The sequence below is a fragment of the Cervus canadensis genome, chromosome 26 (genome assembly GCF_019320065.1).
Source record: "Cervus canadensis isolate Bull #8, Minnesota chromosome 26, ASM1932006v1, whole genome shotgun sequence".
Classification (NCBI taxonomy): Eukaryota; Metazoa; Chordata; class Mammalia; order Artiodactyla; family Cervidae; genus Cervus; species Cervus canadensis.
This window is the reverse complement of record NC_057411.1, coordinates 28472847-28488502: the sequence shown is the minus strand read 5'-3', so window position 1 is coordinate 28488502 and position 15656 is coordinate 28472847. Positions and strand designations below refer to the sequence as shown.

General features: G+C 47.7%; 1 protein-coding gene across 5 annotated transcripts in view; it reads right to left on the bottom strand.

Annotated features, from left to right (window-relative positions):
- Nucleotides 1–224: 224 nt before the first annotated feature.
- Nucleotides 225–15656, bottom strand: part of SHROOM3 (shroom family member 3) — a 319013-nt gene continuing 303581 nt past the window's right edge. For all 5 annotated transcript variants that reach the window (XM_043448167.1, XM_043448169.1, XM_043448168.1 and 2 more), the window contains 3 exons: nucleotides 15247–15397; nucleotides 5194–5466; nucleotides 225–1225 (listed from right to left, as the gene is read on the bottom strand). In XM_043448167.1, the coding sequence (XP_043304102.1) occupies nucleotides 857–1225; nucleotides 5194–5466; nucleotides 15247–15397 (793 nt within the window). In that variant the 3' untranslated portion in view covers nucleotides 225–856. The remainder of the gene's footprint in view (nucleotides 1226–5193; nucleotides 5467–15246; nucleotides 15398–15656) is intronic.

Sequence of the window (15656 nt, the reverse complement as noted above, 5' to 3'; positions counted from 1 at the left end):
TCTGCCCCAGTGATAATGACAAGAAGCACTAGGAAAGGATGTGACGACCATGGTGCATAAAGCCTTCCTGGGAAAGAGTGTGGTGTTCTGCTTGTTGCAGGGGTAAAGTGGTGAGCTGGCAGCCGTGGCGGCTGGGACTTCCCCATACTCAATTTAAAACAAGCGCTGAAGCTCAACTCACATGTCAGGAGTTTAAGAAAAAAAGTCTCCACACTCAAGGTGACTGTCTTTGGAATTCTTCATTTCATTAAGGTTCTCACAAAATACAAAGCTCAAACATAACTGTCTATATCCACCACAGAACAGAATCAAGTAAGTGGTTAGCACACAATGATCTTTTTCATTTTTAAAAATATAAATAACAGTGTTCAAGGTTGGACAATTTTCTCCCGCGTGTTTCTCTTTAAGGCGGTACGTCGCAGGCCCTTCACTGATAAGTATGCGTACTTGTCATCACGAAGCACTGCCCACAGGCAGGGAAGGCCACTGTGGATGCGGTCCTGAGGGTGACTCCCACGGATCCGTGTTGCCTCGGCCTGTGAAAAACTAGATCAATCAGACACCCTCCGATCTGTGCTCACAGTTCCATTAATTTTCTTTCTACTACGAAGTAACGATAGAAAGGGGATCACCTCCCAGTGGCATTCAAGCCCTCGGGAGATCAATCATGAAGGGCGAGAAGGAGAAGTACAGGCTTTTTCCTGGATGGAATTTTTGCTTTTATCCAGAAGAAAAAAACAAAAAAACAAACCCCAATAACCCACAGAGCTTAACGGGCGGCTTGTACTGAAACATTTTTCAGATTAAATAGTGTTGAGAGAAGGGGTAGTCTCTGGGGTGGGTGCTGGAGAGGAGGTTAAAGTGGGGAGGTCACTGCTGGGAAGCCGCCGCGGCCAGGCCAGCCCCCCACGGCAGTCACATCGCTGGTGAGGCCTGGGGGCAGGGCCAGGGCCCCCGCCTTGGGCACGAAGTCCGAGGGCAGGCTGTCCAGCAGGCACCTGACCTGCTCCTGGCCCAGCTTAATCTTGTCGTCCAGCTCCCTCTGCTCGATGAGGAGTGTCGACTTCATTTTCACGAAATGCCGGTAATCCTGGAGCTGCTCCTCGGAGAGGTAATTGGCCAGGATGTCCAGCACCACACGCTCCCTCCGATCCACGTTCTCCTTGAGCTCCCGGGCGTCCTCGTGCTGAGCAGACAGGACCTTCCTCTTCTCGTTGAGTGAGCTCTGCCAGGGCGAGATGAGTGGGTCAGCAGAGGGCCAGTGTGGGGGGGGAAAGAGAGCCAAGTGTCTGCAGAGAGATTTTTTTTATAGGACGGGACAATATCTAAGGTGCTATTTCAACTGTCACTCTAAAGCAGGGAGGCGCAAGTGTTTTGAAAATCAGCTTATTACCCTTACGGTGCTTATGTATGGTCCAGCTTTAACCCAAGAGGCATTACATTCAACTGGTGGGGGTGATGGCTTTACTTTAGGCTTCTAGTCTTAAAAGGACAATCAGGATTGCACTTGCAGGGGTTCCTTAGAGTAGTCAAAGTCCTAACGGCAAGAAGTAGGATGGTGATTGCCAGGGCCTGGTGGGAGGGGAGAGTGGAGGACTTGTTTCAATGGGTACAGAGTTTTGCGAGATGAAAAAAGTTCTGGAGATCTGTTGCACAGCAATGTAAATACACTTAACACTACTGAACTGTACAGCTAAAAATGGTTAAGACAGCAAATTTTATATGTGGTGGTGATGGTTTAGTTGCTAAGTCGTGTCCAACTCTTGCGAGCCCGTGGGGAGGTAGCAACCCAGGCTCCTCTGTCCATGGATTCTCCAGGCAGGACTACTGGAGTGGGTTGCTACTTCCTCCTACAGCGGATCTTCTTATCCCAGGGACTGAACCCTCCTCCCCTGCATTGGCAGGTGGATTCTTTCCCACTGAGCCACCAGGGAAACCTATGTACTGTGGGTTCAGTTGTGTCCGACTCTTTGCGACCCCGTGGACTGAAGCCCCCCAGGGTCCCCTGTCCATGGAATTTTCCAGGCAAGAATACTGGAGTGGATGGCCATTTCCTTCTCCAGGAATCCAGGTTGGGATCATCCCAACCCAGGGATCGAACTCGTGTCTCTTGCATTGGCAGGTAGATTTTTTTTTTTTTTTTAAGCACTGCGTCACCTGGGAAGTCCTTTATGTAGTTTACCATAATTAAAAAATTGAAGGGGGAAAAAAAGGCCAATTATCAAGGAAGTCAAAGTTATGGTTTTTCCAGTAGTCATGTTCGGATATGAGTGCTGAACCATAAAAATGGCTGAGTGCTGAAGAACTGATGCTTTTGAACTGTGGTGTTGTAGAAGACTCTTGAGAGTCCCTTGGACTGCAAGGAGATCAAACCAGTCAATCCTAAAGGAAATCAGTCCTGAATATTCATTGGAAGGACTGATGCTGAAGCTATAATACTTTGGCCACCTGATTCAAAGAGCTGACTCACTGGAAAAGACCCTGATGCTGGGAAGGACTGAAGGCAAAAGGAGAAGAAGGCAACAGAGGATGAGATGGTTAGATAGCATCATCAACTCAACAGACTTGAATTCGAGCAAACTCTGGGAGACAGTGGACAGAAGAGCCTAGCACGCTGCAGTCCCTGGGGTTGCATAAAGTCAGACCTGACTTAGTGACTGAACAACAATAACTATAAAAACTAATCCTGATGTATTTTGCAAGTGAGCAAGCACTTATGTGTACTTAAGAGTATAGAAGGCATTAAGTGTTAAGTTGAGCTCAATTCTGGAACAACTCATCTTGCTCTAAGTATCTCCAGTGTCCCCTATCTCACAGACCTGTGGCATCCAGCCAGGTGACCAAAGAGGAAACTTGGAATTACCTTCTGTTCTGTCCTTCCCCTCATCTAACACGCCTTGCTGATTCAAACTTACGCTCTAACTCACTCCCTGTTCTTTATCCCCAAGACAATGGTCTAAATTAACAGCCTAAACCCATCTTTCTAGAAGTTTCCCCATGGTAACATTCTTCTCCCCACTCCCTAGGCCGATCATGTAATGAAATGAGTTCAGGGCTCTCTAGGATAAACTCTACAGTACTGACCCATAGGTCTTGGTAATGATTTTCTGCACTGGATTCTACTACCCCTCCAGACCCACTCTCCCCAGCCTGACTCAATGTCTAGTGAAGCTGAACCCTGCTGGGTGCTGGGTTCGGCCAGGGGCAGCCACGGCAGGAGCCTGGGAGGTGGGAGAAAGCAGACACGGAGGCCTGTATTCCCGGCTCTCTCCTTTCAGGTGGCGGCGGCTGCAACCTTTCCTCCAGAGCTATGGCTGCAGTTCTGATAAGGGCCCCTTCCTTCTGCTGCTCTGGGTCCAGAGGTGATAATGGCTTCCCCACTGATGCTAGCCCCATGGGGATAGAGCAGCTTCATTATCCCTTCTTGCCTGTGTGCTAAGTCGTGTCCGACTCTTGCCTACCAGGCTCCTCTGTCCCTGGAATTCCCCAGGCAAGAATACTGGAGTGGGTTGCTGTGCCCTCCTCCAGGGGATCTTCCTGACCCAGGGATTGAACCCATGTATCTTATGTCTCCTGAGTTGGCAGGCAGGTTCTTTACCAGCAGCGTCACCTGGGAAGCCCTTCTTGGTCTCCCTTAAAAACAAGTAGTCAAGGAATCACTCACTCTATACTCTAGACACACCAACCACATGTAACTCAGTTCCTAAACACGCCATGGTCTGCCTGGGCTTTGTCCATAGCATTCCTTCTAAATGGTGAAGCTTTTCCCATCAGTCCGCCTGGCGTTAAGAAAGCCCTCTGGACACCACTCGAGCGGCACTCGTGTGAAGTCCCTCCCGACCCCAGCACCACACGAAGAATGCTCTCGTGGCTCTGAGTTTACCCCTGTGCAGCCACATACTAGACACAATGGCTGCTTCTACACTGGTGCCCCGCACTGTCTGCTGAGTGCCTTCAGGGGGGCCTGTTTTTAGCCAGTGTCAGAGCAGCTGGTAGTTGACAGGTTCTTGTTCACTGCTCGCTGGATGGAAGGAAGGCAGGAGGGACAACACTTTTGAGGCAAGGACAGTTAATTTCCAAGGAAACTGTCTGGAGGGAACAAAGGCCCAACACATATACACAGGAGGGCACTGGTCTGGGGTGGGGGGTGGGGGTCCTGGGTGCTCAGAGTCCCATTCCTAAATGCTTACCATCTAGATCTCTCCTAATCTTTCAAAAATCTATTTGCCAAGACATACCTTTCCTTTTAAGGCAGTACATTCGGAGAAATGATTGGGAAATCCCTAATTTCCAGGAGCTAGGAAGCAGGAGAGCTGCCTCTTACTGGCTGGAGTGCTGGTCAGCCGGTGTGGACGTGACGTTGCAGCTCTGTTTATTGTCTGACCTCCTTGGTAAGTGACTCCCATGCACGCGGGGATCTGATTGCTTTATTCAGAGTATCCCAAGTGCCTCCACCAGAAGGTGGCCCACACCAGACACACAGGAAATGTCTGCTGTACCGATGAGCAGGGGAAGAGTGCTCTGTAGCTCTGCAGTGAAGTTCAAGGAGGTGGATAACACCTGGGGACCACAGCAGGACTCCTTTCCTGGCTGCGTCGCTTACTGGCCTCCAGGGAGAACTCTCTGAGGCTGTGTCTATAGCGTGTAAGCCCACAGTGCCCGACCCAGAGGGCGCCCTGGGATTCTGTGTCACGTCAGCACCGCTGTGGTCACGTTCTTCCAGGGAGGGGTGCCGTGACGACAGCGGGTATGTCCTCCCTCGGTGTCCCTGGCCCCTCACCCGCAGCTTCCCTGGAGCCCGAGCTCACGTTCCTGGGCCCTCTCCTCGTCCCCAACAGCTCTATCATTCCTCTCTGTTGTTTTATTTTTTTTTTTTCCTCTCTGTTTTTAATGTCCATCTTCATTCTGCCTTTTGCCTTCTTCTGGGACAGAAAGGGAGGAAAGAAACTCTGGCGCCCACATCTGTGCTTTCCTAGTAAGTATCCCTGAGGCTGAGGTGTCATGACACGACATCCTGGCGTGGAAGCTGCCTTCCCCTCTGTGCCCCGTTCATCTGTAAGCCAGACCCCCCTCCCTGCCCCAGAGAGATGGTGGTCTTCTCTAGAAGGACTCCTGTCTCACTGTACTTCTCTGTGTACATGGGACTCAGGGGAGGTAGGGAGGAGACTTGAAGGGAACTGCTAGGCTGCCTACCCTTTCCTCGTTGCTGGCATCTTCACCGAGGCCGCTGAGCACGTTCTCCACGCGGGCCAGGCGCCCCGAGAGGGACAGGAGCAGGTTCACCACCTTGTCCAAGTCCCCAACGAACATCTTGTACTTGTCGATCTCGTTGGGCTTGCAGAGCTCACTGATCCAGGCCTCCACCTCCTCCCCCAGGGCGTTATTGAGCTTGATGTCCATCAGCAGGCTCCCCTTGGCTTCCTGGAGGGTCTCGAGCTTGTGGGTGAGGCTTCCGATCAGCTCCGCCTGTCATGAGAGAGGAGACACACAGCAAAAGTTAGCCAGCCGAGTGGTCAGAGGTGATAAGATTCACTTCTAGTCACATCCTCCCTGTCTTTTTTTTTTTTTGACGCTCAGCTGAAGGCCCTCCCCTGCTCTGTATGGACTGCCCCCAACCTTAGACCACAGTCTCCTTTCCTGTCTCAGAACCTATTCAGTCCTCACAGGCTACGCACGATCACATGTCACCTTGGAATGTTGTCCAGTCATGTCGTGCTATGCGCAACACTGCCTTCCCAACTGGTTTGATCATGGCTCACTTTTAAAAGTCTTTCCAAGACATGTTCTCATTTGATCCTCACAACAATACCGCAGGCAGGCAAGGTATATATTCTTCTTCAACAAATAGAGCAGCCGAGACTCAAAGGAACTAGGGATTTGCCTAAGATTACAGAGCTGAGTTGAGTATTAATCACAGATACCAATTGCGGAGCAATTACTATGAGCCAGACATGGTGAGGAAGTCTACAGATTATCTCGCTGAGCCTTCCCAGCAGTCTTGTAGGAGATACTCCCTCATCGATGCAGCGCACTAGGTGAGGAAATTGGGACAGTGGAGTGTGCTGAGTTTTAATCGGCAAATGAGCATTAACCAGTTAAGTCTGTCCTCAGATGTTGGGGGTGAATGGTAAAGAGAAGGGAGAACTCTTCTTCTGAGATGCTACTGAGCTTGGCTCCCTAATTTTCTCAGGCTCCTTCAATTTAAGTAGGGTTCACGATGTCCTTGAAATGTCCAAGTCCTGGCTTGAATGAAAGGTGACAGGTCAGCAGTACTAGAAGGCCAGTCACCAAGTGAGTGGGGTTCAGTGGGCAAGGATGGGTCAAAGAAGGCTGAATAGCCACCAGGGTCAGCATCGAGCCCACTCAGTCTTTCCTCTGCAGACCCTGCCTTTGGTTTCTTAGCTTTACTTTTATTGCAGTATAGTTGATTTACAATGTTATGTTTCAGGTGTACGGCAAAGTGTTTCAGTTAAACATATTCATTTTTTAGATTCTTTTCTCATATAGGTTTTCACAGAATAGTGAGTAGTGTTCCCTATGTTTCCCACAGTAAATCCTTGTTAATTACCTACTTTTTTAGTAGTGTGTATATGTTAATCCCAAGTTCCTGACTTATCCTTTCCCCCCACGTTTCCCCTTTGGTAACCATACATTTGTTTTCCGTATCTGTCAGTTTCTGTCCTCATTTCTGTTCTCTTTATTCTGTTTCACGGCAGCAGTTTCTACCATTTTGTCTTCCAGCTCGCTTATCCATTCTTCTGCTTTAACAACAGAATAACTAACTCCTTCAAGCATATTTTTCATTCCAGTTGCTGTATTGTTCATCTCTGTTTATTTGTTCTTTAAATCTTCTGCTCTCTGTTAAACATTCTCTGGTATCCTCTTGATTTGCGCCTCCATTCTTTTTTGAGAGATCTTGGATTATCTTTGCTATCAGTACTCTAAATTCTTTTCCAGATAGGTTGCCTCTCTCTACTTCATTTAGTTTTGGGCTTTTATCTTGTTCCTTCATCTGGAACATATTTCTCTGTCGTCTCATTTTGTCTAACTTTCTGTATTTGTGGTCTCCACTTCTCAAGCTGCAGGATCATAGCTCCTCTTGCTGCTAGTGTTTGCTCCCTGGTGGGTGAGGCTGGTCCTGGGGCTTGTGCAGGCTTCTTGGTGGGAGGGACTGGTGTCTGCCCGCTGGTGGATGGAGCTGGGCCCTGTCCCTCCGGTGGGCAGGGCTATATCAAGGGGTGTGTCCAGAGGTGGCTGTGAGCTCAGCCTGTCTGCTGATGGGTGGGGCTGTGTTCCTGTGGGTTGTTGGGCCTGAGTGTTCCAGCACTGGTCTGGAGGCTGCTGGGTGGGACCAGGTCATGATACCACAATGGCAGACCTCCAGGAGAGTTCACACTGATCAATAGTCTCTGGGGCCTCTGCCACCAGTATCCTTGTGGCAGTATCCCCAGTGAACCACAGCTGACCCCTGCTTCTCCAGGAGACCTTCCAGGACTCGGAGGTAGGTCCAGTTCAGGCTCCTATGGCGCTGCTTCTTCCTGGTGTGTCCCAGTTGTGCATGAAACCTTGTGTGTGCCCTCCAAGAGTGGAATCTCTGTTTCCCCCAGCCCTGTGGAACTCCTGAACTCAAGCCCCACTGGGGGTTCCTCCTCCAGATACCAGACCCTCAGGCTGGACAGCCTGATGTGGGGCTCAGGACTCTTGCTCTTGCGGGAGAATGTCTGTGATATCACTATTTTCCAGTTTGTGGGTCACCCACCTGGCAGGTATGGGGTTTGATTATGTCGTGAAAGTGTCCCCCACTTCTGTCTTACTGAGGCTTCTTCTTTGTCTTTGAATGTAAAATATCTTTTCTGGTGGATTCCAGTCTTTTTGGTCATTGGTTGCTCAGCAGTTAGTTGTGATTTTGGTGTTTTCGTGAGAGGAGGAGAGTTCAAGTCCTTCTACTCTGCCATCTTTCTCAGAACCAAGGGGCTGCTTTTAGTTTGGGCGCTGGCTGGCTCTTTCCCCAGCATGTGCCGGCCACTGTCCCCTCGATATGTGCTGTGCAGATGCATGGCCCGTGCACACTCCTGGGACAGTGGGGGCAATGCTTGGTGCCTGCTCGCAGGGCTCAGGCAGGCAGCTGCTGTCTGCACACTCTTGGGACCGCAGGGGCAGTGCTTGGCGCTTGCTCTGTTTTGTTTTTCAAAGACATCAACGCTGGCAGAAGAATCATAGGTCTGCCTGTGCAGAAGCTGACATGAACTCATAAAGTGATGCAGGGAGGCTTCTGCAGGAAGAACCATCTACATTTTGCATTTTGATTGCTGAAAGCTATTGGTGGGACTATAATGTGATCCATCAGAGCCCAGCCAGATCAGCTAATACCAGCATCACTGAGCAGTCACACCAATCACTCCTGACCCAAAGGTTGCACATTTGGATGGTATTTGAATTTTTCATTTTACCAAGCCCTTAACATGCAAAGATTTAGATTTTAAAACGTAGTTAAAGAGGAATCTGAATAACTGAAGGTAGCAAGGGAAAGTTGGCTGCAATCAATAGCCATCTCTCTGCTAGGCAGATCTTTTCAAAAAAACTACCAACTTATACCCATGGAATTCAATGGGGAGAGAGGGGAGAGGTGTTTTGATTTTTTAAAAATAACTTACTAGTCTCTCAGGAGCTAATTAATTTGCAAAATCATTGACATTTAACCACTTTTCATCTGGCATAAACTGTTAACTCACCCGCCTGAGCTGCTATTTATAAGGGTTCTCGCTGGAAACACAGTTTTAACAGTCCCTCTCTCCCACCTTGCCATCTGCAGGCTGAAATCCTGTTGGGCCCTGTCCAGCTCCTCACGGTTCCAGCGCCAACTCGGACACTGGACCAGGAGTCAGGAGATCTGGCTATGACAGAAATTCATTCTCAGGCCAGTCACTCGACTTTTTGTATCTGTTTTTCTCATCCACAGCACAGGCATCCTGATGTCTGCCTGAAAATAATCATTCTGTTTCGTTACAGAGCTCTTTCTCTATGCCAGACACCATTTAGGTGTATTCCTATTTTCAATCACTACTCACAGCAACCCAGTGAGATGGGTGCTGTTATCCCCCTTTTACTGATGAGGAAGGTGAGGCGGATAGCGGTTATGTCATTTGCCCAAGCTCAGGCAGACAGAAAGAGGCAGCTCTGGGCTTAGACCCAGGTCACCCAGCTGCAGGATTCAGGCTTTTTGCTGCTACGTTAAAACAGCTCAGAGGAAAGTTGTGAGGCTCAGGTAAGATGAAGCAAGCACTTTGGAAAATATAAAAAGTGTTACACATTCAAGTTGTTCTTCTTTTGTGCTATGGTTAAGATTAGGCAGCCCCTTGAAGAACACGTACCAGTCAGTCACTTGGGTAGATGACCCTAGGGGAATATAGCCAACCACTCCCCACCTCCAAGACTGTTTTGCCTTCTGCTCAGCAGACTTGTGCTGACAGGGTTGCCAGTAATGTCACTATACACACAGTCAGCCTCGACCAATGGCCTGTCTTCATCTAAACAGAGTAATTCAGGACCCTTAGGGCTTCCCAGGTGGTTCAGTGGTAAAGAATCCATCTGCCCATGTGGGAGACCTGGGTTTGATCCCTCAGTTGAGAAGAACCCCTGGAGGAGGGCATGGCTACCCACTCCAGTATCCCCGCCTGGAGAAGTCCATGGACAGAGGAGCCTGGTGCACTATATTTCATGGGATAGCAAAGAGTCGGACATGACTGAGCAACTAATACAGCCGCATGGCCAGGGTTTGAGGACAGAGAGAAATTCAGGCTCCTGCTGGTAAAAACTGGGACTGAAGACATTCAACTCGAGGATCCAAGCAGCAGCACAGGCTGTTCTCTTTAGCTGCGTTTCACTCGAGAGAGAAGTTGGGGGCAGTTTCTGTCGTGAGCAAGCCTCCATCCCATGTTGTGTGGCCTGACAAAACAGAAAGGTCGGGGGGGGGGGGGCACTGCCAAGGCAGATATTCTCGAGCACGTTCTCTGTCAAGAGTGGTTCTCGTTTTCTCTCAGGAAGGCATGTGACCAGAAAGCTCTCACATTTATCTAGCTCGATCTCTTGGTTCTGAGGTAACAGGAATCCCTGACATACAAGAAGAAACATGATTAAATTCCTCAAAATTCAACGCAGCTCCTCTTCCTCCCTCCCTGTGTTTTCCTATTTCTGTTACAACAGTCACCTCAGCCAGGAACTCCGGAGTCAGCCCTCTTTCCTCTCTTCCATGCTCCATGTGTAATATTAATCTGCTACCAGGCTGTCCCTTTTACTTCCTCTTTTGAAAACTAAAATCCATTGGCTTCTCTCACTGCTCCTACTGCGCCTCCCTCTCTGACCGGTATCATCATGTTCCTCGGCGGCTGTAACCCTTCCAACTACCCTTTCTTCCTACTGTCTGAGTCTGCACGTAGCTGCTAGAGAGACTCTCCTGGATGCAAATCCACCACATCTCTCTCCCTGATGATAAACCCCGGGAGGGGGCTGATGGTGGGCAGATGTCAGAAGCCCATGTCAGGCCCCCTTCTCCCTTCTTACAGCTACCACCCTGACCCCGCAGAGGGCTCTGCAAGGATAACTGGCAGCTCACTGGGGAGGGAGCAAGCCTGGAGGATGACCCAGATGGGGGTGAGCTTCCCGTTTCTCCCCCTTTTTATGTTCTAGCTCTGCCCTGGGAATAGCCTCAACACTGCAGAGATGGTATGGGAGCAAGAATGCTGAAAGAAGCCCTACCTACTATGGGATAAGGCTTGTGGCAGAAATCCTGTTCTTCCCCTTCCTTCTCATTTTCTCCCCCCTTTCCCAGCCCTGTTCCCCGAGCTGACTCTCCTTGTACAGCCACATGGCGTGAGCACTTAAAACTGCAAGAGAAAAACCCTTCTTTCTGTCTAAAGAACTGGGAAAATGACCCCATGGACCGAAACTGTGAGGGGGTCTCCCCACTATTTCTTTCTCTCATTGAGGGGAGTCCCATGCAGACAGTACGGCCATGCAGGCTGCTGTGATATCGCGAGAACTTGTCTATTTCTAGCAGAGGTCCAGGAAAAGGGGCCTCTGGGAGCCAGAGGCTGGAGGGGGATGGGAGGAGGCGTGGGGATACTGGGCAGGAGAGAGCAGGGAAGGAAGACCCCCCACCTCCGTGTCTGAACTGCCTGGGTCCTGGCTCACCCAGAAGCTGCATGTGTAGGGCAGACCCAAAGCAGCATAGCGGAGGCTTTCAGGACTGAAGTGTGACAGGAGAACTCACCCGAGCCGCCAGCTCGGCCCTGAAAGGTGCCCGTGGTGGACAGACACACAGGAGACAGCAGAGGTTCTGAAAACCGAACTGACTCTGGGACCGATACCCAGGGTGGGACGGAACTTGCAGCCTGAACCTCACTAGGTTGACTGCTTGCTAGAACAAAACAAAGAATCCACATTCTCCAGAGCATTTTCATAGAACCCAGTCTCATAATACTCAAAATGTTCAGATACCATATTACCCCATATGAAAAGAATCAGTAAAATGTGAGCAGCTCTCAGGGGAAGACCATCAACAGGTGCTAACCCTGACATAAACAAAGGCTGGGACTATTGAAGCCTTTAAAATAACTTTTGTAACTATGCTCCATGGTAGAAATAAACATTCCTGAAATGAACAGCCAGACACTACAAGACAGTAACTGAACGGAAATTTTACAACTGAAAGCTGTAATATTTGAAAAAAAAAAAAAAATCACTGGCAGAATGCAGGAAGGTCAGTGAAACTGAAGATCAATAGAAATAATCCAGTTTGAACAAACTGACAGAAAACATTAAAAACATGAACAAATAGTTTCAGACTTGCAGGGCCATATCAAAAGGTCTAATATTTGAGTCACTGGAGTCCCAAAAGGATAAAAGGAAAAGATTAGCACATTAAAAAAAAATTGAAGATATACTGGCTAATAACATCCTGAATTTAGTGACAGACATAAATTTATAGAATTAAGAAGCTTAGCAAACCTCAAAAGGACAAATGAAAAAAACCAGGCCCATGCACATCATAACCAAACTGCTGAAAAATCAAAGAAAGAAAAACTTGAAAGCAGCCAGACAAAAACAACACGTTGCATATAGAAGGAACAAGTATTCAACGGCTGTGCATTTCTCATCAGAAACAAGGGAAGCAGGAAGAAATGGGACAACAATTTTGGGCTGAAAGAAAAGAATAATCAACCCAGAATTCCATATCCAGTAAAAATTCTTTATAAATGACAGTAGAATATGGACATTCCTAGATGAAGGAAAACTAAAAGAATTTGTCACCAGCAGAAAAATGCCTAAAAACAGAAACACCAAAGGAAGTTTTTCAGGCTGAAAGGAAGACAGACCAGAAGGAAGCTTGGAACTTCAAGAACGAAGCAAGAGCAACAGAAACAGGCAGTTGAGAGTCAGCTGGGTCACTAGTGGTCTCCTGGGGAAAGCCAGTTCTAAGGAACAACAGATTCTTTTTGAAATATTCCACCAAGTCTCTAAGCCAAAGTCTTCTAGCCTTCAGAACAGAGAATCATGGGACCTGGTTAAGCAGATCTTTGTCTAATAGATATGGCAGAGTTTAGCCAAACAGCTGAAAGTATTAAACTGTCCTTAGATTATATGTCTGTCAGAAGTTTACACAGTGAGTGTTTTATATTTTAAGTAATACTTATATAAAGCGTGTTAGTCTCCAAGTCCTGTCTGACCCCATGAACTGTAGCCTGCTGGGCTCCTCTGTCCATGGGATTTCCCAGGCAAGAATACTGGAGTGGGTTGCCATTTCTTTCTCCAGGGGATCTTCCCGACCCAGGAATCGAACCCAGGTCTCCTGCATTGCAGGCAGATTCTTTACTGTCTGAGCAATATTATAATTCATCATCCAGGCTATATAAATAAAAAGTATGTTAAAGGAGAATGGATTGGAAATGCTAATTTTAAGTTTTAAAATATTAATAAATCAGGACCTTAGTTTCCATTGACTCTTAGTGAGTTCCATGCCGAGAAATACATCTTCAGTTACTACTAACTTGAAACATTATTGCTTTGCAGAAGTTGGTGGAAGGTTATACTTGGCCTTAAAACAATCTTGACCAAGCATCACGTTTTTAAAACCATCCTTAGAAAAGCTTGTTATATATCAGGAAGAGAACTGTATTTCAACTTCATGCTGCATCTATTAATAAATGCCTTCAACAACATCAATTATTTTAAAAAAAAATTAAAAACAAAAACAAAAAAAAACACATCATCAATTAAAGCCTACATATTTCCTGTTTCCAGACCAGATATATAAATGCAAGTGACACAGACATTCTATTACACATTAATAAACCTGTAGTTCATTAAAACAATCTCATAAGGTTCTCCATTGCCGCATGATAAAATCCAAACTTTAGTATTTCAGACAAAGCCCCACACAAAACCTCCATGACCTCCTGCCCCCATGAATCCTCCCCATTTCACCTCCTTCCTGCCATTCATGGCCTTTCTTTGTTATCCTCTAAATTTGGTAAATTCTGATTTAATTACAAGACTATTTTACATCCCCAATATCAAGCCTCCTTGATACTTGAAGAAGTATTGCCCTTCAATACACACTAGCTCCCAATGCTTTTTCACACTTCTACCTCTTCTCCTAGGCTATACCCTTCGTCTCGAATGCCCCCTTCTCTTCCTCTCCTGAGTGACTCTGATTAATTCAGCCTAAAATGCGACAATACAGGCATCAGAGCAGTTTTGTGTAAATAAAGAAGGTAATAAAGCACTAAGTAAAAAAACCACAGCCCTCATCTGGGACTAAGACTTGCTCGACAAATAGCACCTAATGTCATTTCCTGTGAGGTTTAATCCCCTATTCCTTCAGTTCTCAGTCTAAAAATACTTCTTGTCACATAATCCTTAGAGAGGGTGATGATATAGTGATGAAAAAGCAGTGAAAAGAATTAAGATGGAGAGGAAAAAGCAACAAATAATTTGGCACACTGCTACTGCAGGGCAGGGTATGTCTACACGCAAAAAACAAAACAACTGTAAGATATTCGGTTAAAGATGTTATGGCAACTTAGTATTTATAAGGGTGTTTATATAGCCCCCCTCTTTGGGACAAATATAGACAGACTATAGCAAGGTGGTTTCTCCCTCCAATCCCATTGAATGGGGGCCAGGAGACGTGCTATGAAGCAGGCGTGGACGTAGGGAGGCCTTGGGCTGGGAGAACCTGTGTTACCACAGCAGCTGCATCATGTCAGCACGTTAGCCATGCGCTGTGAGTCGGCAGAAGAGAGGATGTCACTGAAGGAGGTGTTTCTAAAACCCCTAAATCCTCCTGCCCCATTGTTCCTTGCTCCCACGGTCTATATCCTCTGGTCTCGTTCCAACACATAAACAAGAGAGCTTAGGACACATACTATGGAATAAATGAGACAGAGTCACGTGAGAAGGTTTCCTGGAACCGGCACCACTGAGAAGCACTTACATTCCTGGCTCCGCACGGGGTGAGGTTTTTTAACAGAGAGCCCTTTTCAGCAGACCGGCCTGAGATGTATGAAGAGCTATAAGCACAGAGGCAGGCAGCCCCTCTGGGGCTGTGGGGAAAGCAGCCGGGCACAGCTGGGCTGAGATCTCCAGGGCATGTGGGAAGACAGCAGTATCACGGTCGTTCTGAAAGTGCTTCACATTTAAAATTTCTGTAGGAGCAGCAGATGCTACCAACTCAATTCCAACACTGTGCTTTCAAGCGTTTCCCTGTGGTACAGGGGAGCGGATCTAAAGAGCAACTCTTCCTTTTCTTGAAGTATCTTTTGACAATCAGTCTCTTTTTCCTTAAAAGTTTCTAGACTTCCTAGTTTTCCTTTTGACCATGAAACACGAAAAGAAAATGACACAGACCATTGGCATTGGTTGGTCAACTGCTGAGTTTTGGGGTCCCTGTGTTGAACCAGGAAGCAGGGGACCTGGGTTCTAGTCCCAGCTCTGTGACTTGTAGGAGATCCACCTTAATCCCTCTAACCCTTCACTTTTGCCATTTGTAAAAAGGACAAGGACAGGACAGCTGTGAGGCAACGGCTCCAAGGGCCTTGCAAGTGGAGAATCTCTGATGGCGCAGGGAGGTTGGTGATGTCACAGGCCTTCCCCCGGCCCCCACCCACCGCTGCTATAAGGCACCAGTAAGCCTGCAAGAACTCTCTTTCTGGGGGAGCAGAGCAAAGGCCCCCATTCTTTCTTTACCTTCTTTTCGTTGATGTCTGCCTGCTCCTCTTCCTCATTCACCTCTTCTGGCATAGCTTTGATTTTGTTTAGAAGCTCGGCCTTGGGAGCAGACACGCTGTAGTAGGCAGGACAGTTGACCAACATGCCCACCGCTTCCTTGTCGTCACTCCTGGGTCAGAGAGAACAAAAGAGTATAGCCACATGCAGCTTCATTTCACCACACGTCTGTCCATTTGGAAACGTGTAAAAAAATTCTATGTAATATCTTTCCAGGGGTTAGGATGACCTAATAAATATTTATGATTGACTGATCACTATGTGTGGGGCTCTTGAAGCCAGAGTATTTGGGACGGAAAACCACCAAGGGCAATATTACGATGGGGAGTGGACTGTGGGCATTTAACCTTTCTGCATGGTTCTCCTCTTGT